We start from the raw sequence: 25760 nt of genomic DNA, 5'->3' as shown, positions 1-25760 counted from the left end.
CCCACCACCATAACCATCAGCTTGTTCTCTATACTTAAGAGTCTTTTTCTTGGTTTCTCCCTCTTGCTTTTTCCCCTTTGCTTGTTTGTTTTGCTTCTTAAATTCCACATATAAATGAAAGCATGGTATTTGTCTTTCTCTGACTGACTTATTTTGGTTAGCATTATACACTCACCCTTCTTTATCTTTCTTAGATCCATCCATGTTGTGCAAGTGGCAAGATTACATTCTTTTTTATGGCTGAATAGTATTCCATTGTATATATATATATATACCACATCTTCTTTATCCAGTCATCAGTTATCAAAAGAAAAGTCTTCTGCATAGCAGAGGAAAAAATCAACAAACTAAAAGGCAACCTATAGAATGGGGGAAGATATTTTCAATGACATATCTGATAAAGGGTTAGTATCCAAAATATATAAAGAACTTAAAAAAATTTAACACCCAAAAAATCAGATAATCCAATTAAAAATGGGCAGAAGACATGAATAGACATTATTCCAAAGGAGACATCAGATGGCCAGCAGCCACATGAAAAGATGCTCTACATCGCTCAGCATCAGGAAAATACAAATCAAAACTACAGTGAGACACCACCGCACACCTGTCAGAATGGCCAAAATCAACAACACAAGAAACAACAGATGTTGGCCAAGATGCGGAGAAAGGGGAACCCTCTGGCACTGTTGGTGGGAATGCAAACTGGTGCAGCCACTCTGGAAAACAGTATGGAAGTTGCTCAAAAAGTTAAAAATAGAGCTACCCTATGACCAAGCAATTGCATTACAAAGGATACAAACATAGTGATTTGAAGGGGTACATGCACCCCAATGTTTATAGCAGCATTATTTACAATGGCCAAATTATGGAAACAGCCTAAGTGTCCATCAACTGATGAATGGATAAATAAGATGTGGTCTATATATACAGTGGACTATCACTCAGCCACAGGAAAAAAAAGAATGAAATCTTGCCATATCATTTCTTTTAGCTCACTGATCTGTGGCACAGGAAGTTTTTCACATATTTCCTATCTCTCATACTGAAACGTTCATATATAAAAACAGGTGTAAATCCTACCTGTCCTCCTGTGTTCAGGGTTATTATGACAAGACTCAAAGGAAGAAAGATCACTGAACACTGGGATGCCTGTTTCCAGGTGTTTGTTGTCATTGCTACCATTGCGAACTGATGGTCATGCTTACTTTATTATGGATTAAGAACTAGATGGGTTACTTTGACACGTTTCCTAGACGGGGCATTGAAACTCACATATCCATGGCTTCGGGGATTTAGCCAAGGCCAAACAGCTGGTAAGTGTAACCAGAATGCAGATGTTGGATTCTTAGACTAAAGCATTTCCTGCTCTACCCTCCCCCTCCTCCCTCCCCACTACCAACACCCAGTGCTCCAGACTGCCATCAGCTTGAGTCTCTCATGGCATGTTCTGCCCCCAAAGAGTGTGGTTGCCTGAATTCACCTACTGAGCTTCTTAGCCTTAGTGTTCTCAGAAAAATCTCAATCAGTGATTATTTGTTCTGTGGTTCTCAAATGTTCTTTCACAATCAAATGTCAGCAATCTCAATTTGTGGCCATGAGATAAAATATACACCTATTTATCTGGAATGTAGTGAGTTTTTATAATAATTTTATTTAGTTCAAAACTTTCTTTTAGGAATGTCTTTTTGCTTTTTCAGTGTTAAAAATGCCCTTTCTGGGGCCCCTAAGGGGCTCAGTGGGTTAAGCGCCTGCCTTTGGCTCAGGTCATGATTCCAGGGTCCTGGGATGGAGCCCCGCGCCAGGCTCCCTGTTCAGCAGAGAGCCTGTTTCTCCCTCTCCCTCTGCCTGCTGGCAGCTGGTGCTCTCTCTCTATCTCCCTGTCAAATAAATAAATAAAATCTTTTAAAAAATGCCCTTTCTTTCAGAAACTCGTGGGGATGGTGGGTGGTACTTGGGTTATTTTTGTTTGTTGATGGATTTTTTTTCATATTTCTTTGGCAAAATACAGAATTGAACTTTATAGAAGTCCTTCAGGCCTTCTGATTTTTTTTTTTTTAAATAACTGTCCCATGGATGTCACAAATCTGGAAACTGCCAGGACCCGTAAGCCAAATACTCTCTGGCCCTGTTCCAGCCATACACTAGGGGTCTTAGAAGACACAGCCAAAGGTCTGGAGCTTCCCTTATTGATCAGACCCCCACCAGAAGGTCTCTTGCAAAATTAGCTGCAACAAAGCAGCCAAAAGATAGGAACCACAAGCTCCTAAAAATAACCCTGGGACAGCTGTGCATGCCATCAGAGTTCTGAAGATCGCATCTGAGCCCATTTGGGAAGGTTGACAAAGTCCTGGCAATCTGATCCAGGCGGGGAGGTACTCATGCCATTTCTCCTTCTCTCTTCCCTGTCTGATATTTTGTTTTCATTCATTCGTTACCCAAACACAATAGCTGAATCCCCCGATCCAATCGGGAAACCAGCATGGTGCCGTCTAGGTTGGCAGGACAAAGGTGTCCACTGAGCTGCTGGTGTCTCAGGGAGCCTCTTTCTGTATGTGCCTCCTCTCCTCTGCCCTGGGACCCTGCTTTCCCAAGGAGAGCCTCGCACTCACAAAGCCCATAAGCTTTTAGGACTTCAGATCTGGGACGCATCTCAGAGGTCATTCAGTTCCACCCATGTAGCCAAGGAAGCCAAAAGGGAAAGTCATTTGCCCACGATCACAGACAGATGTGAGAACACTGGGGCAGGAGTCTCACTCCTCATCACAGAGACAGGTCACACTGATGTAGTACCCTGTCTGCTGGACCCCGTTCTAAGCCTTCACACGCATCATCTTACTGTCCTCGCAGTCAAACAACGAGGTCCCGTTCATTTACCATTTTACAGATGAGGCAGCTGATACTCAGAAGTTAAGTAGCTGTAGGGAGTGTAGGATTTAATCCTGTGCAGCGTGACTCCAGCCCGTGCTCTTAGCCCCCATGTTATGCTGCCTCCAGGTCGCTTTCCTCAAAAACCTGCATCATCCAGCCTCTTCCCATCCAGTGTGAACATCCACCATTTCCCTGATGTTTGTTGCTCTTTGAGACTCGGTAAGAATCGTGTCCTCAAGACTGCGAATTTGCCAAACAACCGTGCCATCCTCCTTACCTAGGAGGTACTGAAGTTACTACCCTTACCTTAACCAGGATAACAGTCGTACCTACTCCATAAGGTTGTGGTGAGGGTTAACTCTGTTGAATATAGGGTGCATCGTAGGGGTTATTATTGACCATCTTGGTGTCCGGGACAATGCTTGACTTAATCATAGTGCCCTATTGACATTTTTTTCAATGAACAAACACAGGAACTCACACGCGAATAAAATGATATATAAGACGTAGTCAGCCCCTCTTTTTAAGGGACCAGTACCCTAGTTGGGAAAGGACCTGAAATAGAGTTGAAATAGTAGGCATCCCTGGGTGATTTATACACTCAAGTGCTTATTGAGCTGAGACTGCTAAAAAGTGTCAGTTCAGAGACCTGTCCTGCGAAAAAGACATTGATGGGCAGGATTCACAGGGGAACACTGAATGTGTGTGTTCTATACCCGCTCGGCCAGGCCTGTCCGCGTGACGGGTGATCATCAGAAGGCTAGTATGTGGCATAGCCAGGATACAGCCTGTATCTGTTGAGCTCAAACTCCAGTGTTTTTCTGTGACTCCCTTCCACCTCTGAGCTCTTCAAACTCTTATTTAGGGTACCCCTCAATCTCTTAGGAAGATGATAGAAGAGCATTTCAAAGGTAGGTGCTCCCCCACCCCCAGGGTGAAGACTGTCTGACCGCACTGCCAGCCTTCCCAAGCCTTTCAGAAGCACTTACCTGTCTGCTGACTCAGTCCTCTCCTCTCCACCCTGTTCCTTCCAGGAGCATCACTGCCTTCGCATTAAAATCCTGGGGGACTGTTACTACTGTGTTTCAGGGCTTCCTGAGCCCCGCCAGGACCACGCCCACTGCTGCGTTGAAATGGGCCTCAGCATGATCAAAACCATCAGGTAATCTTGCATCTTCCTCCATTATACCCAGGCCTTTGACGTGCATGAAGACTAACCACTCCGTCTATCCTTTGTGGCAGATCATGTGTTTGTTGAAAGGTGACACACTTGGTCTTATGGCATAAAAATTGCATGCCCTGGGGCACCTGGGTGGCACAGCGGTTAAGCGTCTGCCTTCAGCTCAGGGCGTGATCCCGGCGTTATGGGATCGAGCCCCCCATCAGGCTCCTCCGCTATGAGCCTGCTTCTTCCTCTCCCACTCCCCCTGCTTGTGTTCCCTCTCTCACTGGCTGTCTCTATCTCTGTCGAATAAATAAATAAAATCTTTAAAAAAAAATTGCATGCCCATTAACTCTCCCATTTGAACCAGTGAACCTGCCAGCTTCATTACGTTCCTGGTATAACTTCCTTTCAATAATTTGTCCAACATATTTGTATTACCGGTGTCCTTGCGGTGATACACCAAGGACCAAGTGGAGTGTGGTGCTTGCCTTGGGAGAGGTTACAGTGCAGTGAGAGACAACTCAGTGTGGTACAGTAAGTTCTGAGATGAATCCAACCCAGGGTGCTTGAGGGGGATTAGAGGAGGAAGAGCTCATCCAGGACAGGGTGCTGGAGAAGGCTCTCCAGAGTAGAGCTGTCTCAGCTGTTTTCTGAAAGGTGAGCAAACATCAGATCCTGGGGGAATGGAAAGTGTGGCTCGACACGTGGGGGGTCCGGAAGTGCTACAGTGACAGCTGGCGAAGCCTGGGGAGGAAAGGGTGGTGACAGATGGATTGCAGGCTGGGAGCAGGCAGGGTTCACAGGGCCTTCTCAGCCATGATAAGGGTTGTACTTTAGCCTGAGGCCAACAGGAAATCATTATAGGGTCACCACCAAGGTTGGCTTCATGAGTGTGTGACAAGTGCTTCTGGCTTTGGTCAGTGTATCTGACAAATAGAAGCTTAATCAAGAGGGCAGGAGTTACTGAGGTCAAGGACTCTGGAATTAGACTGTGACTTTGGGATAGAAGCTCACTGTTGTCAAAGCTCCCCTTGAGGTTCCAGATAGAGGGCTCCCCATGGAACCTCCAAGCATTGCAGCATTCCCGAACCACAGCAAAGGCAGTAAACAGGGTACCTGGGTAGAAATCTTCTCTGTGGCTTATGCCTTCATCTTAAAAGGGAAGAAGAATCCTGCTATGAACAGGCCAGAATAATCTTCCAATGAACTCACACCTTGGTTGTGTGGTCCAGTAGCTATGCTGGTGATCCTTGGCTGTGTCAGTCGGGATTAAAGAGCAGTAGGAGAGCAACTCGGGCATCCCACCCACATCCTCCACTGAAGGCTCAGCTTACCTGCTGCTTCCAAGACCAAGCCTGGAGTGGGCAGGAGGGATGTAAGCAACTGGAGCCATGACTCCTACTTGCTCACAGATCCCTGACTTCATTCAAGTTTGGGGCAGAGGTCTGTTGACATGAGGAAAGGCTGTGTAGCCCCCTAATTAAGAAAAGGATGGAGGCTCTTTCCCTAAATATGATTTTGCTTCCTTGATATGACACTGGTCGTTTCAAGACTTAGCCAGATATCCCATTTCTGGTGGGTAGATACGCTCCCCTGGCAGACTCTCAGGGTTCCACCTCTGGAACCAACCCATCCCCAGGGCTCAATCAAGGTGGCATGGGGCTTTGCTGTGGAGTGTATGATGAAAACCCAACCATCACCATCCCTAAGACCAAGCAGATAGATGGAGAAAGAGATAGGACATGACCGCTCTTTGACAGAAATGCAGAAGTTCTCACCTCTAGGGACTGTGGAGAAAGGAGCCCACAAGTTCCAACTCAGAGTTCCCTTTTGGTACATGGAAAAGTCTCAGATGCTTCTTAGCTGTTAATTTGGACACTCGCGAGTCTTTCCCTGAAAACTGGAATGAATTGTAATATTTTAACTAGCTTTAAGGGAAGCCACGGGACCGAAACCCAGCAGACCCGCTGTCTTGTATGCCTTCTACAGCTAACTAGATGTGTGAACTTTATTCTATCAGCCAGCTGGTAGGTAGGTCAACCAAAAAAATCTGTGGAGCTCTACCAAGTGTCAGATGCCACTGTGCTAGTCCCTGGAAGTACAGGGATGAACAGGTCACTGGGCGTCTTTCTCTTGCCCGTGAGTGTCCATTAGGGAGATAACTTGGATTTGCTATCTGTGAAATGAGGAAATTGGGCCAGACCAGCTCTGAAGTCTCTGCCAGTTCTAAAAATCTGTGGTATTTGGTCAACCATATCAAAATCAAGTTTAAGTAGCAAAACTTGCCACAGGTTTTCTTTTTAATTTATTTTTATTTTTTTATGGTGATATAATTGACTAAAGAGAATTGTATGTATTTAAAGTGCAGAGTGTGATGATTGGATGTAGGGATACGTTGTGGGCTAATTATACAGTCAAGTTAATTAACACACCCACTGCCTCACATAGCGATCTTTGTCTCTCTTTTTTGGTGAGAACGCTTAAGATCTACTCTTCTGGCCAATTTCAAGTACACAATACGGCATTATTAACTATAACCGCTACATTGCACATCAGATCCTCAAAACTTACTCATAGCGAAAAGTTTGTACCCTTTGACCAATATCACCCCATTTCCCCCACCTCACCCCCAACTCTGGCAACCACCCTTCTACTTTGTTTCTGTGAATGTGACTTTTTTTGGTTTTGGTTTGGGGTTTTTTTAGATTTCCCATATACAGTATTTTTCTTTGGCTTATGTCACTTAGCATAATGCCCTCCAGGTTCATCCTTGTTGATGCAAATGATGGGATTTCCTTCTTTTTTAAAGCAGATTAATATTCCATTATATACATGTGTGTATATACACACCACATTTTCTTTATCCATTCATCCACAGACTTTCTGTCAGAGTTTGTATCTTGAGCTTAGAAGAAATGTTGCAGAGATGATATTGCAGAAGAAATGAACAGTGATTATCAAAAGGCTTAAGACACTCAGGGTGTTATCATGTATCTCTCTGGAGTGGACCTTGTTCCTCCTGACCATTTTATCCAATTTAAGGGCTCCTCTCTGGAGTTCTGGTGTAGGTCAGTGAGAAGTGAGATGTAGGTAACTTGAAATGACTCAAGGACTTTCTCTCACCCGTTGCTTAAGGGCTGCTTGTACTCTCTTAGAATAAGACACGTCTGCAGGATATTTTTTTAACTGCATGAATCAGAGTCTATTAATACTCAAACACTCCTTGATTATAACATAGGTGCCTGGAGGTCCGGCATCAATTCTTCCAGTTAGCAACAGATCACAATGCAGAGGAATACGGAAGAACTCTGGAATGAGGCAACTTCAGTGGCAAGGGGCTCAGACTTCTAGAGCTCCCACCCTTACAGTCAAATGTTTCAGTCTGAGGAAGGATCGGCAGACAGTATTTCTACCTGAATGCGTGTAGAAGAGAATCCCATTTACATAACTTTATCACAATCTTAACCATCACTTACACAAGATGCGATTTTCTTCTTCAGACCCACAGGCACTTGTTCCAACTGGGAAACTTAAAAAAAAGCCATAAAGTCTGGAACTATCCATAACATGACACTGGGTGTGTTGTCCCATAATGAAAATTAGCCCTTTATTGACTAGTGTGCCCAGACTTGATGGCTGCCGTGTACATTTGTCATCAGAGATGAGTCCCTACTTGAGATATGGGCCCCACCTTGTGAGGGTCTCTCCTTGTCCCTTTTTTTTTGTCATTTCCTCAAAGAGTTAGGGTCCCACGCTGGTCCCCAAAGTGCAGCCTGGCAGTGAGGGGCTGGTGCTCTGTGGGTGAGATGGCATCTAGATCTTGGGTTCCTAGATCCCAGGAGCTCCAGTAGTTTCTTTGTTGGGGGAGATTTACAATTTTGGCACAATGGCAAGCCAGCACTCAAAACGGCCCCATACCTTAGTTACGGATGAGTCTAAAGATGGGATGGAGGTCCTCCTGCAATCGTAGATGGGTGAGGATGGGTGAGGATGCTCAGAGCACGGGCAGGATTCACACTGAGCAAGAGTCAAGGCAGTCAGAAGAACAAGCATGACAGAAGTAGTTTCCCCTGCATTTTGTCTTTTACAGAGGGATTTCCACAGTTGTCTTTTTGAGTGAGAAACAGAGGTGTTTTCCTGGAAACAGAGGCAGGAAGAATATGGATCCTAGCTGTTAAGAATGGCAGAAGCCGTGTGTGTGTGTGTGTGTGTGCGCGCGCACACACACGTGTGTGTGTGTAAATGCATGTGCACAAGTGTATGTGCATAAATGTGTTTATGTCTGTGTGTGTGCACACACGTGTAGTATGTGGGTGTGAGCGCATGAGTGTGAGTGCATGTGTGTGTCTGTACATGTGTGTAGGCATGTGTGTATACACATGTGTATTTGTACAAACGTATGTGTATTAAGCATTTGAAGCAGGCCCTTATGATCACAATTCTAAATTCAGACCGCAGGGTTAGCGCACAGATAGTTGATGACCTCGTGAGACAACAGTGGCTTTATCCCTTGGGCAATGGGAAGTCCCCGACACAGAAAGCAGGGAGGCATCATTTCCCAGCTGGGGCACGAGGAAGGTAATTGCGAACGTAAGGAACTTTCTCTCCAGTTGACTCTAGAGGAGAGGAGGCAGATGCTGAAGGAAGGAAACTGGTTGGAAGATATTTTATAGCAATGCGGGGAAGAGATGTCAGTCCCTGAATAGAGCGGGAGTTGTGGAACAGAAAGGAGAGAGTAATAATAGTCCATCCGACCCGAGATCCTGAGAGCCTCTGTAAGAGACAATACGTGACACTGACATTTAAATTAAACGGTGAGCTTCTATATCCTTTGACAATGCTCCAAGAATTTTGGACAGGCTTCCACTTCATTGAAGATAGAGTTCATTCTAGATCCCGCGCACCTGAATGGTGACTCCTGGGGCTGAGGGTACATATGGAGGGAGCCCCGGGCCTGCCGTCAGCAGACCTCACCTGGTTTCTGCTTCTTCCTGTTATTAGGTGTGTGGCTGGGGACAAGTGTGACGTCACTTCTCAGAGTCTGTGTGGTCTTTTCTTTAAATGGGGATCTTAAGATCCCATCTTCAGAGTGTTCTTTCGAAAATTCAGAGAGATAGCTGGCATCAGGCACATCGTGACCATCCAAATATTAAATAGAAACTTGTAGTTAGCGCGGGGTTTGGACGCTGGGAAATTTGACTCAGTTAAGTTATAGAAACCTATTCCTTTCTCATGGTTTCTATTTTATTCTAGTAAAATAATGATAATAGCTACAGTTTATTGAACACCTGATATGCTGCTTGCCAAACACTGAGATAAGTGTTTTACGTGTATTATCTCATTAAGTCCTCATAACAATTCTAAGAGGTAGGCAGGGGTGGTAGGCAAAATATTGAACCACCAGTGTCGCCACAGTACCGTCTAATCAGAACAGTCCAGGCCAGTCGATGAGAATGATGTCAGCCATTAGCAGAACCAGTACAGCTGTACGGGTTCTTCCTGACTCATCAAAGCTCAGGAAATTGGCCTCTCCTTTACCAGTTTGTGTAATTGCACAAGATCACACAGCTAGTCGGTGACAGAACAAGGAACACCCGTCTGGAGCCGTCTGAAGCCAAAGCCATTGACCTTGACCATCACGGTATCCTGCTCCTCAGCTCCAGGTTTCTACGATTGCTTCTGATGCCTGAGGTCTGCCATTAATAGCTGAAGGCTTAACACACAGCTCAGGAGAACCTCCATACATCCCTGAAAAATTAGCAGAACCAATACTGAGAGGGAGGGAAAGTCAGGAAACATCTGAGAATAACAAGATAATAAGCTTTAATCAAGCCTCATAGTAAATCCATTCCATCAATTTTAGAAACATGACATTAGCTAGAGAATGGCAAAAAAAAAGTGATTGAGTGTAACTTTATTTCTAAAGAAGCATTTAATACCATCTCATGCATGTCTGCTCATAAAATTAAATTAATTAAAATCGGCTTAGATAATAGTTCCATTAACTAGATTGAGAAGTGGCTGCAGGTGGCTCCTCTTCACAGCCCTGGGTCTATTCTGGGAAGGCTTGATAGCTGAGAAGACCCTGGAGTGAAGGTGGGCTGTTACATGCAGGATCTTTATTAATGATCTCAAAAGGCGTCCTTGACGAATCTTAATGAAAATTGCGGAGTCTGGTCTTTTCAGTGCGGTTGCTAAAAAGTCATAGAATAGCACCAGAATGCCAAGCAGGAACTGGCTGGTCCCCAACAGTTAATTGGAGCAGAGATCTTAATCCTTGTGGCCGGGTTGCCCTGCCAAGCACCATGGCTAGACAAGGAATGAAACACAGAAGATTCTGCTGCCCTCATTTGAGTCAAGAATGCCTAAGCCCCCTCTTGCTGTCTCCTGGTCTTTCTCTCTCTCTTAATTGTACTTCCTTTTTGCTCTGTTTCTCCACTCCCCCACTATTCCCCCTCCCTTCCCCTCTTCCTTCCTTCCTTCCTTCCTCCTTTTTCCCTCCTCCACCAATCACTCTGCTTATCTCTCATCCTGTCCCCTGAAGGCCCCCTTTCTCACCTTGTTCTGAGATGCCGTTTGCTACAGGAGCCATAAATTCCCCCTCTCCTCTTAAAGATACAGCGGTCAGAGTGGTCTTCAGTCCTTGGACAGGATTTTTTTTTTCAAAATTATTTATAATGGTGACGATTGAATCTATCTAGTAATAATAGTTGATAAAGCTATTTTTAAGTGAAGGCTCGCCATGCGTCAGCCACTAGACTCAAGTTCCTGACTCACCTCCCCTAAACCCTGTGAGGGTGCTCCTATAACTGCCCCCACCATTCAGAGGAGGAACCGGAAACCTTGACAGGATAAGTAACGTCTGACAATGGACATACAGCTTGTAAGTGGCAGAGAAAGACCCTCAGCCAGCTCACTGTACTCTGTAAATGTCCAAAGGCAAAGAAGGACTTAGGTCAGTTTTAGCACACTACAAAATAGGACAATGGGAAACTATGAAGGATCATGGTTTAGTTAATAGTCAATGGCACAAGAAGATGGTTGTGAGTTTAAAGAAGTACGCTTTACGGAGCACATGTGCACACACACACATCTGGGCAACCTCAGTGCTTTTATTTGTTTTTGTTTTTGTTTATATTTGCAGTAGGAAAGCTTCATTAGGAACTTGAGATCAGGCAGAGAGTGGGGTCAGCCCTAGACCAGACAGTGGAAGATAGGTCTCCCCAACCTTCCCAAGGGAGGGAGCCAGTGGGCAGCTAGAGGCATACATGCCCACTCAGCCCAGTCCCAAATGAGCTCTGGGGCTCATTGCCAGCTATTCCTGATGCCAGAAGACAATGAGCAGGCTGCTTCGGGGGCTGCCTGTCTGGAGGACACTCAGCTGGGGGCAGGGCCAGGAGAGTTTACAGGAGCTCTCGTATTGATTCTGGTAGCCTTGTTTATCATCACGTTCACCGGATTTGGAGGAAGAGGACTGGGACTGAGATGATCTTCCACTTCCTCCGTTGGATCCACTTCCTTCTTCATAGCCACCACCACTTCCTCCTCCAGAACTACTTCCTCCTCCATGGCTGCCTCCACTTCCTCCTCCATGGCTGCCTCCACTTCTTCCTCCAGAACTACTTCCTCCACCATGGCTGCCTCCACTTCCTCCTCCAGAACTACTTCCTCCACCATAGCTGCTTCCACTTCCTCCTCCATGGCTGCCTCCACTTCCTCCTCCAGAACTACTTCCTCCTCCATGGCTGCCTCCACTTCCTCCAAAATCTATTTTAGCAAAAAAAGAGAGGGACATAAAGCTCTGTGATGGAAAACGGGTGGCCGGATTTTTTCTCTCACTGGGTCCGCACTGTTTTGGAACGGGAATGCAACCTCAGGTCTTTCCATCACTTTCCACCCAAAGAACAGGAGTCTAATGCTGAAGGGTGTGCAGGCAGCAGCGAAGTGTCTACAGAGCACTCAGCTTAGAGCCTGGCGCGGTGAGGACTGATGGGGGCCGTTACTCACTGACCTTGACTCAGTGACTTAGCCTCTGTCTTGCTCAGGCTTTCTTAGCTGTGCCATGGAGTAAACCCCCTCATGGAGCTCTGTGAACACAGACACTGACTTCTGACTTGTCCATTTGGTTTACTGCTTATATCTGCAGAGGTCTTCAAGAGATGCTTGTTGAATGAATGAGCGAGTGAATGAACTCTAGGTGGCTTTCGATGGTTGTAAGGATGCAATAAGTTTGTGAACATAAAAGGCCGGATACAGAAAAGGTAATAGAGTGGGTGCCTGGGTGCCTCAGTCGGTTAAGTGTCTGTCTTCAGCTCAGGTCATGATCCCGGAGTCCTGGGATCGAGCCCCGTGTCGGGCTCCCTGCTCAGCAGGGAGTCTGTTTCTCCCTCTCCCTCTGCCCCGCCCCTCTGCTGTGCTCTCTCTCTCTCTTTCTCAAATAAATAAATATAATATTTAAAGAAGAAGAAGGGTAGAAATAAGCCTCTCAGATCACTGTGGGCATCAAAAGGAAGCACTTTGTGAAATTGCATCTTCTATGCTAGGATAAGACATGGTGGCTTTCGAACACTTTAAGAAGTGTGATGTCTTTGGAATTAATTGGTAGAGACTGTCACTGGCCTATTGGGTGGAGCCAGATCAGACCCTGGTGGTCCATATACCCCTGAGCTTGGCTTCTTGGGTTTAGGCTCACAAATCTGGGGTGGAATTCCGGCTGTTTCACCCGCAGCTGTGTGAACTAAAGAAAGGAACTGCTTGAGACTCAGTTTCCTCATTTGGAAAATGGTGTCGGTGATAATAATACACAGGGTGATTGCAAAGATAAGATGTGACATCTGAACAAAACGCCCTGCCTGGTGATCATAGATGACCTCCATAACTAACTCTCTCACTTTTCCGTTTTTCCAGAATGTTCAAAGGCACTGTTTCTTCCAGGTAGCTGAGGACGACTCAGTTTTTATTAAATTATAAATTAGTTCGTCCTTTTGGAGCCAATTTATGCCTAGGAACTGCCTCTATTGTCTGTGAAATGGACTTGCTTGTAATCGGTTTTATCCGATTCAACATGTGTCATTATAAGTTGTTATAATACTAACAAAAATTAGTATTAGTTATTATTTTTGCGTGTTCGCATACACCAGGTTAAGGGTTTTATATACATGAGTTTATAAAGCATCCTAACAGTTCTGCAAAGGACCCGTTCTCTTTCCCATTGTACTTGAGAGAGCAGGACTTGGAGCCTAACGCACCCAGAGAGGGCCACAGCCAGCAAGTGGGGAAACCTAACTTCACATCCTGGCTGACTTCCATGCACGCTCTGCTCCTTGGTGGTGTTGAGGGTGATTTGCATGGAGGAGCTGATATTATTCCCACTGCCAGAGGAGAAGGGGGAATATATGTGTGTGTTTTAGCTCCCACAGCCAGCAAGGGATAGAGGGGGCGTTGGAACTCTGGTCTCTGCCTCCAGAGATGAGGAGTTGCGCATCCTTCCTCCCACAGTAGCAACTGCTCCAGTGCTGAAGTTGGTCTCTTTTTTTTTTTTTTTTTAAGAGACAGAGACAGCGTGGGGGTGGGGGTGGGCAGTAGTAGCGTGAGGGGGGTTGGGCAAAGGAGAGAATGAGAGAGAATCTTTTTTTTTTTTAAGATTTTATTTATTTATTTGACAGAGAGAGACAGCCAGCGAGAGGGGAACACAAGCAGGGGGAGTGGGAGAGGAAGAAGCAGGCTCCTAGTGGAGGAGCCTGATGTGGGGCTTGATCCCATATCGCTGGGATTATGCCCTGAGCAGAAGGCAGACGCGTAAGGACTGCACCACCCAGGCGCCCTGTGAGAGAGAATCTTAAGCAGGCTCCGCACTCCGGGGGAATCTCACAACCCCGAGACCATGATCTGAGCCGAAATCAAGAGTCAGACCCTTAACCGACTGAAGTTGGTCTTTGTATTCATCCATTCATTTAACAGTAGAGAGAGTCTGATTTACAGATCAATGATGGCTGCTAGGTTATGCTTCTTATCATTCCTCCAGCACCTTCTACAGATTGATTAATTGGCATAAAAAAGAACCATTTGAAGCATTGAAATCCAAAGAAAAATTCTCAGGGTTTTCATGTTTTACCATATACCAAGCACTCTCCTCTTTAATGGTTCAAATAAAAGAAACGTCATCTTCAATTTTTTTGCGGGTTGCTTGTTGTGTTATTGGTCCCCAGCTTGACATACAGCTGCAAAAACTAATAATAATTAAGTGCATTCTTTACTCAAAAGAAATCTTAGATGGAAGCCAGCCATGAGAAACAGATGAGATCAAAGCTGCCTTATTTGAAGGGGGAACATGCAGCAGGTTCAAAGACACCTGTGTGGTTCCCTGGGACTCTTAGAAGCATCCTGGGACAACACAGAGCCATAGAGCAAGAAAGCCTTTGAGCTTTGTCCATTCATTCAGTAAATACCTTTGAGCACTGACTACATTACGCGCTCAGCGCTGTGCGAAGGTCTGGGCATGCGGAAATACAGATAGGACCTCCTGCCCTCTGGAGGCTCAGAGTTTGTGGGGAGGAAAGAGAAGAGCACACATATTTGGAGGGCAAATGATCTCTAGTCCTGTTCTCTTTATTTGTGGCTGATAAGACACAGCAAAGTGTCCCTGGGGCTGTGCCTGGGACGAAGTGAACAAAGCTTGTAATGCAGAGCAGAATTCCTTCATTTTAGCTTCAAGGATGCTCACAGGGCCTCCCCTCAAGAGCTGATCTTGAAACACATGGTGCGTGTTTGCGGTTGTGGGTGACCACCGGGTCGCCTTTCCGAGAAGATCCATACCAGTAAATTATTCATTGCTTTGCCACTGTTCATTCCTATCTTTCATTTAAGTCAAATCCCAGGCATAACAAAAAGGGGAAAAAAACAGTGCCATAAGGAAATTTTGTCTTATTATGATTTTTGTTTTACAGAAGAAAATACAAAATTTAAATGCCTTTTCATTAAGAGGTTCCAATGCATTCCCTGTGTCGTGTTAATTACCTAATGGCATGAACACAGTGTGCTGTTCAGGAGTCCCTCACAATTAGTTGGCAAAGCATTTTAACATCCATTATGTCCTTCGGGGCTCGCAAAGGCTCTGTGAGTGAAGCAATCTGCTAGAGCATTCTTTTATGGCTCTTGAAACTCAGGGTCAGACCAAGCTATTTGCCCAGGATCATATGCCACAGACAGGACTTTTGTTGCAAAGAGGGTGCGGGGTAAAGACACCACAGCCCAGGTTGGTCTTAGAACCCTGCTTACCGGTGACGTGACCACAAGGAAATCCTTTTCCTTCCCGGCTGCAATTCCTTCGTAGGTGATGAGCAACCAAGTCGTCCTTAGAATGTGCCAGACACGTTCTCCACTCTACATTCGTCTGTTCACTTAATCCTGGCGGTGCTGTTGTTATTCCCATCTTATAGACGGAAGCTAAGCAATTTGTCTAAGGTCATACAGCTAGGAAGTGGCAGAGCAAGATGTCAGCTCGGGTAGTCTGGTGCTAGCGTCCTGAGTGAGCCCTACGCGGTGGGGGTAATGAGAAGAAGGTAGATTGGGCCTGATGATTGTACCAGTCAGCGTGCTCCTGGTTATGGGGAAGTAACAGACATCCTCCCAAATCTTGGTGGCTTAAAACAGCAGAAATTCATTGTTCACTCCCGTTTCCTGTCCCCAGGGTAGGGTTGGGGGAGTGGCAAGGTACCACCATACATCATCCTCATTCAAGAATCCCAGTTTCGAAGTCTCTTCCAAGTGTCCTTGAGTGACAATTGACAGACAAGGAAGGGGGAAAAAAAGATTGTGTGATTGTTCAGGCTCTTAAAGCTTCTGCCCAGAAACGAATCATACATGTCACTTCTGTTCACATTTTGTTGGCCAAAAACAACATGAAATATACAGGAAAGTGCAATCCTGCCACGCGCTTGGTTTTGCCGTACTTGACGCAGCTGGCCGACAGCACAGACGACGTCTCCTGGTGACCTGCCCCACAGACACTCACTGGGTGACTGTCGGAGCTGAAATGCCCCTCTCAACTGCTAGAGGCTGTTCCCCCTCTTGCCTTGGTCAAGTTTTCCACATGGTTTCTATTTGCTTCCTTGGGGGGTGAAGGGTACTATATAATTTTAAGGTAAAAGTTAAAGTGAAAACATTGGCCCAGAAACTGGAATCTTCCCCAGGGACAAGAATTGTTTCTTTAGCCACAGACTTTGTCCCATTACTGCCTTCTTAGTATCTGATTTATTTCAATATCTCTATATTTGCAACCCACTGTGATTTTAATTTCTTATTTATATAACTTTGTATTATCTTACCACTTGTGAGGAACAGTGAAGACGAAGATTCGGCTTTGTACATGGAATCATTCATTCATTTATTCTTTCAAATAAAGGCCGGGGGGGAGGGGTCATGTTTTTAAGCCCAACTATTGTTAAGGCGTGAATCCCCATGCATGGTTTCAAGAGTCGACTGTATTATATTCTACCATTTGAATTTCTTTCTACGAAACAGCATCATTTAACTCAATCTAAAATTGTTTGAACTGCTCTGAAAGTGAAGAAGGGATGTGGGTACCCACAGAAAACCTTCTGATAGTAGAAGTCCTTTTTCTTTTTTTTTTTTTTGTAAGATTTTATTTATTTATTCAACAGAGATAGAGACAGCCAGCGAGAGAGGGAACACAAGCAGGGGGAGTGGGAGAGGAAGAAGCAGGCTCATAGCAGAAGAGCCTGATGTGGGGCTCGATCCCATAACGCCAGGATCACGCCCTGAGCCGAAGACAGACGCTTAACCGCTGTGCCACCCAGGCGCCCCAAAAAGTCCTTTCTTTTCTCAAGAAGCTTCGTCCATGCTTACAGTCTGGCATGGACCCTGTGAGGTCAATGAGGGCAACCCACATATCAAATTTGGGTAAAGATTATTAAAAAAGCTATACATGGATTAATATTTTCTTCCTGAGTGCCAGTGGGCAAACACGTTCAGCCCTGGGATGCTAGCACTCTGCTCCGGAGTCCACTGCTCTTGGGGTAGGAGGTCAGGAAAGAATCTTCAATGAGGGAGTGAGGGAGTGATGTCACATTTGTGTTTGTGGTAGCCTGACAGAGCGTGGGCTGGAGGAAAGTCAGGCTGGGGCAGGGACCCGGACTGAAGCCTGCTGAACTAGATAGAGTGTTGGTGGGAGGAACAGAGAGAAGGAAACAGAGTGAAAATGAAAATACTTGGGTCGGAAATGGAGTATGCCACTGACGGCAGAGTCTCTAGTCGATCCCAGGTTTACGCACTAGTGGGCAGAGAACGATGTTGATGCCATTCTCTGAGACAGGTTGCATAGCGTGAGCAGCTTTGGGGAGAAGGGTGATAAGAACACTTAAAATTTAAGATAGAAGAGTAGGAGGGCTCAGGAGCAAGAAATTCCTTTCCATTACCAGAAAAATCTAAGAAGGCTTCATGGAAGAGGTGGCGTATGATCGGGCAGAAGTTGAACTTATGGAGTTGGGAAGAACGGGGCTGCCGCCAAGGCTGAGAATGCCCACTCTGGCCTCATGCATGTGTCTCCATTCACCTGTGTCGACAGGTATGTGAGGTCGAGGACGAAGCATGATGTGGACATGCGGATTGGAATCCACTCCGGCTCGGTGCTGTGTGGCGTGTTGGGCCTGCGGAAGTGGCAGTTTGATGTCTGGTCTTGGGATGTGGACATTGCAAACAAACTCGAATCTGGAGGAATCCCCGGGTAAGTCAAAGAAAAGCCCTCTTTTAGTTTAACCCTTGTCATTTGCTCACTTTGTGACGGTTGGTTTCTTGTGTGCAGAATTCAGAGGTATCCATTTAAGAAGCGGTTGTTTGGGAGGAAATAGGACATTAAAACATCGTACAAAATTGGCCTCCAAAGTGTAGTGAAATTTGTCACAGGCAGGGGGGATGCTGGGACGACAGGCAGGTGTTCAGGACCCAGCCCTGCAAAACATTGGTTTTCAGGCTCAACTTCTCATTGGAATCCACAGAGGAACATTTTAAAAAACCGCTGGTGTCCAGACCCATGCCAGTTCATTTAAAGCAGAATCTGTGCAGAGTCTGTAACTTCTTAAGCAATTCCCTTGGGCAGTCACGGGTAAGACCTCCTGACCTTCTCTATGACTTTACCTACCTTGAAAACTCAGCTGTCCGAATTGGCTGGCAAGACCAGTGGGTATAGGATCCTCAGGGGTAGTAGTGGCCTGGAAGGGTCCACTGAACCCTGAAAAGTAGTAGTAAGATTCTGCTCATGTAGATTGGGCCTAAGAAGGTATTAGATACATGTGAAGCAGTAAGTGGTACTGAGTTCTTGCACATACGCTCTCTCTAACAGATGATAAATAATAGATGAATGATTGATTGATTGATAGACCGAGGGGCAGACAGAAAGCTAAGATAGAGAGCGTACGCATATTCCTTTCCCCACGCCTCACCCCCAACACTACCTTTGGAATCACAGAGTCCTTTGGTGTCTACCATCATTCCTTTCTAATTATATTTAGTATCAGGTAACACGGTATCATGGGAAATAAACTATAGGATATAGTATCAGAGAAACTAGGATTTCCACTAGGCTCCATACTAAGCTCTGTTACTTTAGGCAGTCCTAGGAAACATACATAGCACCTGGCACGTGATTTTAGCACAGACTTGGTTTTTATTGTTATGTCTGCATGATCTCAGGCCAATACTTAACTTCTCTGAGTCTCACTGTAAAAAGAGAGATGATAATACTGATACGGTACCTTGTGATTTTATGTCCCTTCCCCATGAGGGTTTGTTTTCTCATCTGCCAAATGGGCACGGTCCACCTCACAGATGTTGTCTGAGGCTCCGTCCAGCAGTGGGTGTGAATCACTTTGTAAACCATGCAGTGACGTCTGCGGGCACATGGCCATCCTTTTAAGGGAGCCCTCCCTGTCTTTCATGGTCACCGCTCCTTGCCATGCAGGCTTAGAGCTAAGTTAAGCCTAACATGTCACCACTGGGTTTCTTAAATGCTTACAGTCTCTGGGATTTTCCTACAAATAATTACCTCCTGGATTCAAACAAACCAGACAGCTAATCCATCCACGTATGTGTCTTAAACATGTAGCCACGTGAAGAGTTGCCGTATGCTCAGTACATTCCCTTTGGAAACCACAGAACACAGCTTAGCTGGTGTTCTCGATCACACCAAGAAACCCAGGAGTGACCAAGTTTAAATCTGATGATTTATGTGAATGATGGATTTACTACTTACGAGGTATAGAGGCTGGGGCAGGTTTCTGAATCTCCCTGCCTGGTTTCTTCACTGTAAAGCTGGGCTGAGAATGCCATCGACCTCAAAAATTGGCTTCCGATAAGATAGTACTTACGAAGTACTTAGCCTTCCGTACAGTATCCAGGTCTGCTGGGGCATAGGATGTGCCCTTGTGCAGAGATGCAGTAAAACCAGACGTGTTCCCAAATCCTCCATGGCTTGAAATCATTGGGTTTTATTTGCTTTTCAAATGCCTACTTCCTTTTCCTGTCCATCAAGGTTTATAGGAATAAACTCAGCTTACTTTTCCTTTCAGTGAGAGTTAGCCCCCAGTTCCAAACACGTATTGAGTACGTGCTATGCTCTCCCTGGCCAGCTAACTACCATCAGTATGTTACATCATGTGATCTACGGCACTCCACGTAGTAAATGCAGACATACCTTAGAGATATTGGGGGTTCAGTTCCAGACCCCCCACAATGAAGTGAATATTGCAATAGAATGAGTCAGATGAATATTTTGGTTTTCTAGAGCCTATCAAAGCTATGTTTGCACTCTACCATGGTCTCTTAGTGTGAGTACCCTTATGTCTTAAAAAAACCCTGTGCGTACCTTAGTTTTTAAGTATTTTATTTGTAAAAAATGCAATCCATCATCTGAGCTTTCAGCCAGTCCTCATCACTGATCACAGATCAGCATCACAAATTGAATAATAATGAAACTGGTTGAAATATTGCGAGAATTACCAAAATGGGACACAGAGACCCGATGTGAGGAGACGCTGTTGGAGAAACCGTGCTGATAAACTTGCTCCGTGCCAGGTCGCCCCAGACCTTCAATTGGCAAAAGATAGACTATCTGCAAAGAGCAGTAAAGCAAAGAGCACTGAGAACAGGTGTACCAGTCTTCGCTTTCTTGTGTTCATGAGGAAACTGAGGCTCAGAGAAATTGAAGATATCACATAAAAATAGCTAGTAAGTGCCTCACTACGCATCACTGTTAAATCACTATACTCTCTAACGTATCCAGCTTGCGCATGGCTGTCCTCTTATTGTGAGTCTCCAGGCCCTCTCTGTGTCCCAGAGGCTAGCGTGATGCATGGAACAGAAGAAGAGAGAGGCCGGTGTACAATTCCGTGCCATGGTGGTTGGTACCTTGACCCTGAGGTCATGCGGAATTGGATTAAAATCCTTTCTTGGCCAGGGACATCAGCCACCTGGCCCTACACAAGCAGGGATTCTCAAATTTTGGCATGTGTCTGCGTCACCCGAGGGCTTGTGAAACCATAGGTAGCTGGGCCCCACCCTCAGAGCTTCTGATCCGTTTGTCTGGAGAGGCTCTAAGAATAGGCCCTTCCTAACAAGGTCCCAGGAGATACTGATGTTGCTGGCCTTCGTACCACACCTTGAGGACCGCTGTTTCTGAGCTTTTATTAAATGAGATAATGCATGTAAAGTCCCTTGTCCTGTGCTCAGGACATATTCACTGTGGTCGTGACTGTCATCGTGGCCAGATGATACGCTGTACGGGCTTCAAAAGACTCTGAAAATGCAAGTCCTGTCTCAAGCCTGTACCATCATCTGCATCTGATAGGCCCTCAGGCCAGTTACTTACTCATTGTCCTCGGGCCAATCTCACCATCTGCAAATGGAGGGGAAGAAATGCCTGTCCCCGTGAGTGGTTGGGAAGAATGGAAATTATATGAGATGATCCACAGAGCCAAACATCTGGTAATACCTTTGGCTACAAAATAACATTTATGAAAAATAAGTGTCACCCAATTGTTACATCTTATTTACTAGCATGACTGTTATTATTATTTCCTGGCATTTGAAATTACCAGAAAATGTTGACCTAACGTTCCGTATATGAGAATATTGTCTGAGAACAGATTCATTTCTTTAGGGGGAAATGTAATCACCACACTGTCATCTGCAAATGCTTCACTCCCAAGCTCAAGGCACTGGCAAGGATGAGAATGAACATCGGAAGCCCAGTTTCTATCAAAACATTTAAGCGTATGTTGATTAGAACTTCAGAACAATCAGCAATAAATACAAGTGAGGATGTCTTCCACTGAGGAAAACATAATATTGATTTAGGCTATGCAAATATTATTCTCACTGAGCACTGACAGCAGTATAATAAAATGTAGAATCCAGATAAAATATCAAATAAGGTTGGTATTTAATTTAATTATTTTAAGAGAAAGTCAACCATCGGACTTAACAAAACCCTTCCAAGAGTTTTGTTTTGCCGGGGAGAAAAAGACAGCTTTCTAGTACCAAGCCCTGGGCTTGATCAGAGAAAGAATACTGGAGCATCCATTTCACAGAATGTCAATGACTTTCTTATTTCCCTAGGTTAACATGACTGCGTTCCCGTGTGTTAACAAAATTCATTATGAGAATAATTTGCACTTACACATTCCTCACATTTCTCAAGAAAGCTCAAAACACGATGCGCATGATTTTATTTTTAATATTTTGACTTGCCTTTGAAATCGATGACTATCTATATGATACTTGTTTGGAAAACATGGAGAATGTATCTTAAATGATCAGAACTGCATTTTTCATAGTTTCTGTTTCTTTCGGTGTCCTCTGCAGTGAGTTATTTATTCTCTGTAAACAGGAGCTTAGCACGATGGGCAAAAAGGGTAACAGGGAAGTAGAGATAGTACTAAAAGTACGATGAATTTGGAAATGCTCCTTTAAAAAATTTTATTGTTTCCTTGGATATCCTTTTTCTCAGATTGCAAAAGCCAAGCAAAATACTAAGCATCTCCCTTATTCCTCCATTCATTCATTCAGAGGAGTGGTAAAGTCAGCCTAAGGGAAATGACTTTTGAGTTGAATTAGAGAGTAGGAAATTGTCTTGTAGAAAACATGGGGGGAGCATTCTAGGCAGAGAGCGTGGCTTGTTCTGAGTTTCATAGGCATGAAATGGCATCTTGACTTTAAAGAAATGCCAATGACTTGATTAGCTGGAGAAAGCATAGGGTACAGGAGGGGGACAGTGTCAGAAAATGAGCTTTGGAGTGGTAGAGTCCAGAGAAGAGGGGCTCAGAAGCCTTCTTCAGACCTTAGGTTGTATCTTGTAAGCCTCGAGGAGGCACGGACTCGGCAACAGTAATATGATCACAGCGGCATTTTTGAGAATACCCCTAATGTTTTAAGCATGTCCTTTTATAGTACGTACAGTGTACCACGCACACTGTCTTGACTACTTTACACAAATCAACTTTGAAATACAATGATCGTAAGAGATGGGTCCTTTTATTTTCCCACGTTTATGGTGAGAAAACAGACTTACTGAAAGTTTAAGTACCTTGCCCCAGATCTCTCAGCTAGCAAGTGGTAAGGCTAGGATTTCAATCCAGGCAATTTGGCCAAACAGTCCATGCTTATCATCACCATACTAATCTACTCGGACCACAATACAGCACAATAAGTAGTCTGATTGGGTTAGACAGTTAAGAGGACAGAAAGACTCCTCCCCAGAGGGTTTACCATGTGAAGTTCCCACAGTTCCAGTCTGCTCCCTAAGGCTCTTGATGTCATCTGTTGTTTTGCTAAAACAAAAATGAAAACAACAACTTGGATCATGTGCTGTGATGCAATGATGATGTAGGAATGAGTTGCTTACCTTGTGAGTGAGCCTAGCCAGCGACCTGCCTACCTGTGTTCACAGCTCTGTTCCCTGCTCCTTGCTATATACACCTTCCAGAAGGAATTGCATCTTAGAATAGTTTTCCTAAAGGACCCTCTCTGCAGCCCTGTGAACCCATATGACCAGCCTTTGTTCTTAAGAAGATTATAGACACGTTGAAGAATCCAGGCACGAATATATGAAAATTAAAATGATGAGAAAAGTCCCAAGACACTAAGATAATGGCTGTGGTTACATGGTGATTTGGACCATAATTGCTCTTGGGTTCAGAAATCTTTATGGAGCTTGTTTTTCCAGTACAATCAACAACACCAAAAAAAATCACCGATTCTTGAAGGCTGCTGGGATCAGGCTGACAGTCATAAGAAAAGCCAAAAGAGGTGCTTAGGTATGGCTCAGCAAGGCCGGATTTTGTCAGAGACTACAGTAGTAGCCCTTGGGGTGAGGTCAGCAATACATTGCTCATTGATTTATGTCTGTCCTTCTGTTTCCTTTTATTCTTTCTGCTTTTTCAGGGGCGCGCATATTGTCCTCGAGAACATGTCTTCACCATACCCATGTGTCGCCCTGATGTTGGCTTTGCATAGGACGACAAACAGCGATGGCCTTGTGGGCCACCTCGGGAGTGTTTAATGACCTATGCTTTGTGCACACAGGAGGATTCACATTTCCAAAGCCACGCTGGACTGCCTCAACGGTGACTATAACGTGGAAGAGGGTCATGGTAAAGAGAGAAACGAATTCTTGAGGAAGCATAATATTGAGACCTATTTGATTAAGCAGCCTGAAGAGAGTCTGCTGTCATTGCCCGAAGACATCGTCAAGGAGTCGGTGAGCTCCTCAGACAGGAGAAACAGTGGGGCGACATTCACAGAAGGATCCTGGAGCCCCGAACTGCCCTTTGATAACATAGTGGGGAAACAGAACGTAAGTCCTGGCTTCCTTCTTCTGGTTAGCCCAGAATGCATGCTCGAGTGCACCCCCAGCCCAGACGCCTCAGAGAAAACCGATTCATCTTTAACTTTCTCTCTGCTGAGCACCATAATTGCAAATGATTAAACATCTCTCTTCAGGACAGTATTAACCTATGTACGCGATTTCAGGAAATGCCAGAAATATCACAGGGTTCCCAGCACACACTCTCTCTCTCTCTTTTTTTTTTTTTGACCTAGCTGAAGATAAACGTCATGTGAAAGTGGATTATAATCCCATCCCCCTGCCTCCGCCCCGCAAAATTACTCATGTTGGAGAACCTGGTGCGATTAAACTAGCAAGACAAGTAGAAGATAAGTCCGTGAGAATGCCATTTCCTAGGTAGCTGGCAGGCCAGGAGTTCTGAGTTGCCCTCTGAAATTTAAAATCAGGAGGGCACTGTTGATCTGGGAATATAAAAGCAGCCTGAGTGAGGCCAAGGGTGCGTGTGAGTGCTTTGGGCGAAGCCTGCAACTTCAAAGCTGCCCACATAGTTCTATTCCTATTTAGTGTGGATTTGCATCTTAAATGAGGGATAAGGCTACAGAGTCAGGATGTAGGTATAAATCACCAATAATCAGACTGTTTTAAAAATTTATCTTTTCCAAACACCAGAATCACACTAAATCCAATGAGATACTCAGACTCCGAGATGCACTGGAGAAGTAAGGCTGATCAGGGAGAGAACCAGAGGGATTCAGAGAAGCTCTTGTCCCCCAGCGTGCTTGTGCAGAGCCTGGGCAAAATGACCTGCTCTCCTAGGAGTTTACTTTTTAACCCTTTAGGCCAAGCATGGTTAGTCAAATTCATGTAAGCTCATGGTGTAACTCCACCATACTTTTTTAAAGAAACAAACGAAAGCCAATATATAAGACTTAGAAACAGTTTCCGACAGGCTCCCGAGCCAAGCAAAGCTGAAAGCAGTGTGAAGCGTGTCCACAGCTTTATGAGGATATAAATCGTTAATTGTCCTCATCTGTGGACCTGAACTTTTCTCATTAACTTGCAGATAAGACAAACCTATCTGCTTAAGGGCCTTTAAAATGGAGCAGGTTAAATTGTTGAAAGCCTTCCCTCTTTCTCCTGCATTTGAAAGATGGACATGGGGTGCCCCAAGGCCAGGTTGGCCTGTTTCTTTCCAGTTCTGTGTGAAGAAGCTATGGAACAATCCATGGATCAGATTCCATTGGGGAAGGGCGTAGGTCCAGCTAAGCCCGCGTGCCTTGTAAGAGTCTACCTTTAGGTCTTCACTTGTCTTTTGTGTTTAATTTCCCCCCAAATTCTGTGTCCACACAAGCCATCGCTAAGTTCAGTGTCTACTTCTTTCCATACTTGGATTGGTCTGCATGGTACAGTTTGCTCTTATATAAAATAATGGTCTTGAACACTCACCTTGCAGTGAATTCATGGCCAGCCAACAGTGTCCTCCCTGCTCCCTCTGCCTATTGTTAGCTCGAGCCTGAATGCCGGTTATTGAGGGGAGATGTGTGCCTCACCCCGGATACCTCAGTAACTGCATACATTTACATCTTGGTTTTCGTGTTTCTCTTTTTCCTTTTGATCATCGCATTTGAAAAAATTCCCTATTTAAGCTGATTGTAGAAATTGGGAAAATTCCTCATTGTTCTCACTAGTGTACCTAGCCTGGCCACTAATAGTTGAGAACCAAGACGAACAGGTGGAGAGGCTTGGTTTTCTTTCATGATTGAGCCATCTGGTAAAATTGTATAGGAAAAGTGGAAATATTTTCTTTGCTGATTTCCTAAAGATATTTGCTGGTGTCATGAAATCGTTGGGATGACATGTCATTAT

At 44.9% G+C, this 25760-nt stretch overlaps 1 protein-coding gene across 1 annotated transcript in view; it reads left to right on the top strand.

Moving 5' to 3' along the window:
- Positions 1-25760, top strand: part of ADCY8 (adenylate cyclase 8) — a 266226-nt gene that overhangs the window by 100647 nt on the left and 139819 nt on the right. The window contains exons 5-7 of the mRNA XM_002917618.3: positions 3906-4033; positions 17622-17780; positions 23633-23903. Of these exons, the coding sequence (XP_002917664.2) occupies positions 3906-4033; positions 17622-17780; positions 23633-23903 (558 nt within the window). The remainder of the gene's footprint in view (positions 1-3905; positions 4034-17621; positions 17781-23632; positions 23904-25760) is intronic.

Source organism: Ailuropoda melanoleuca, chromosome 9 (assembly GCF_002007445.2).
Source record: "Ailuropoda melanoleuca isolate Jingjing chromosome 9, ASM200744v2, whole genome shotgun sequence".
NCBI lineage: Eukaryota > Metazoa > Chordata > Mammalia > Carnivora > Ursidae > Ailuropoda > Ailuropoda melanoleuca.
This window is presented reverse-complemented; position numbering and strand designations above follow the sequence as displayed.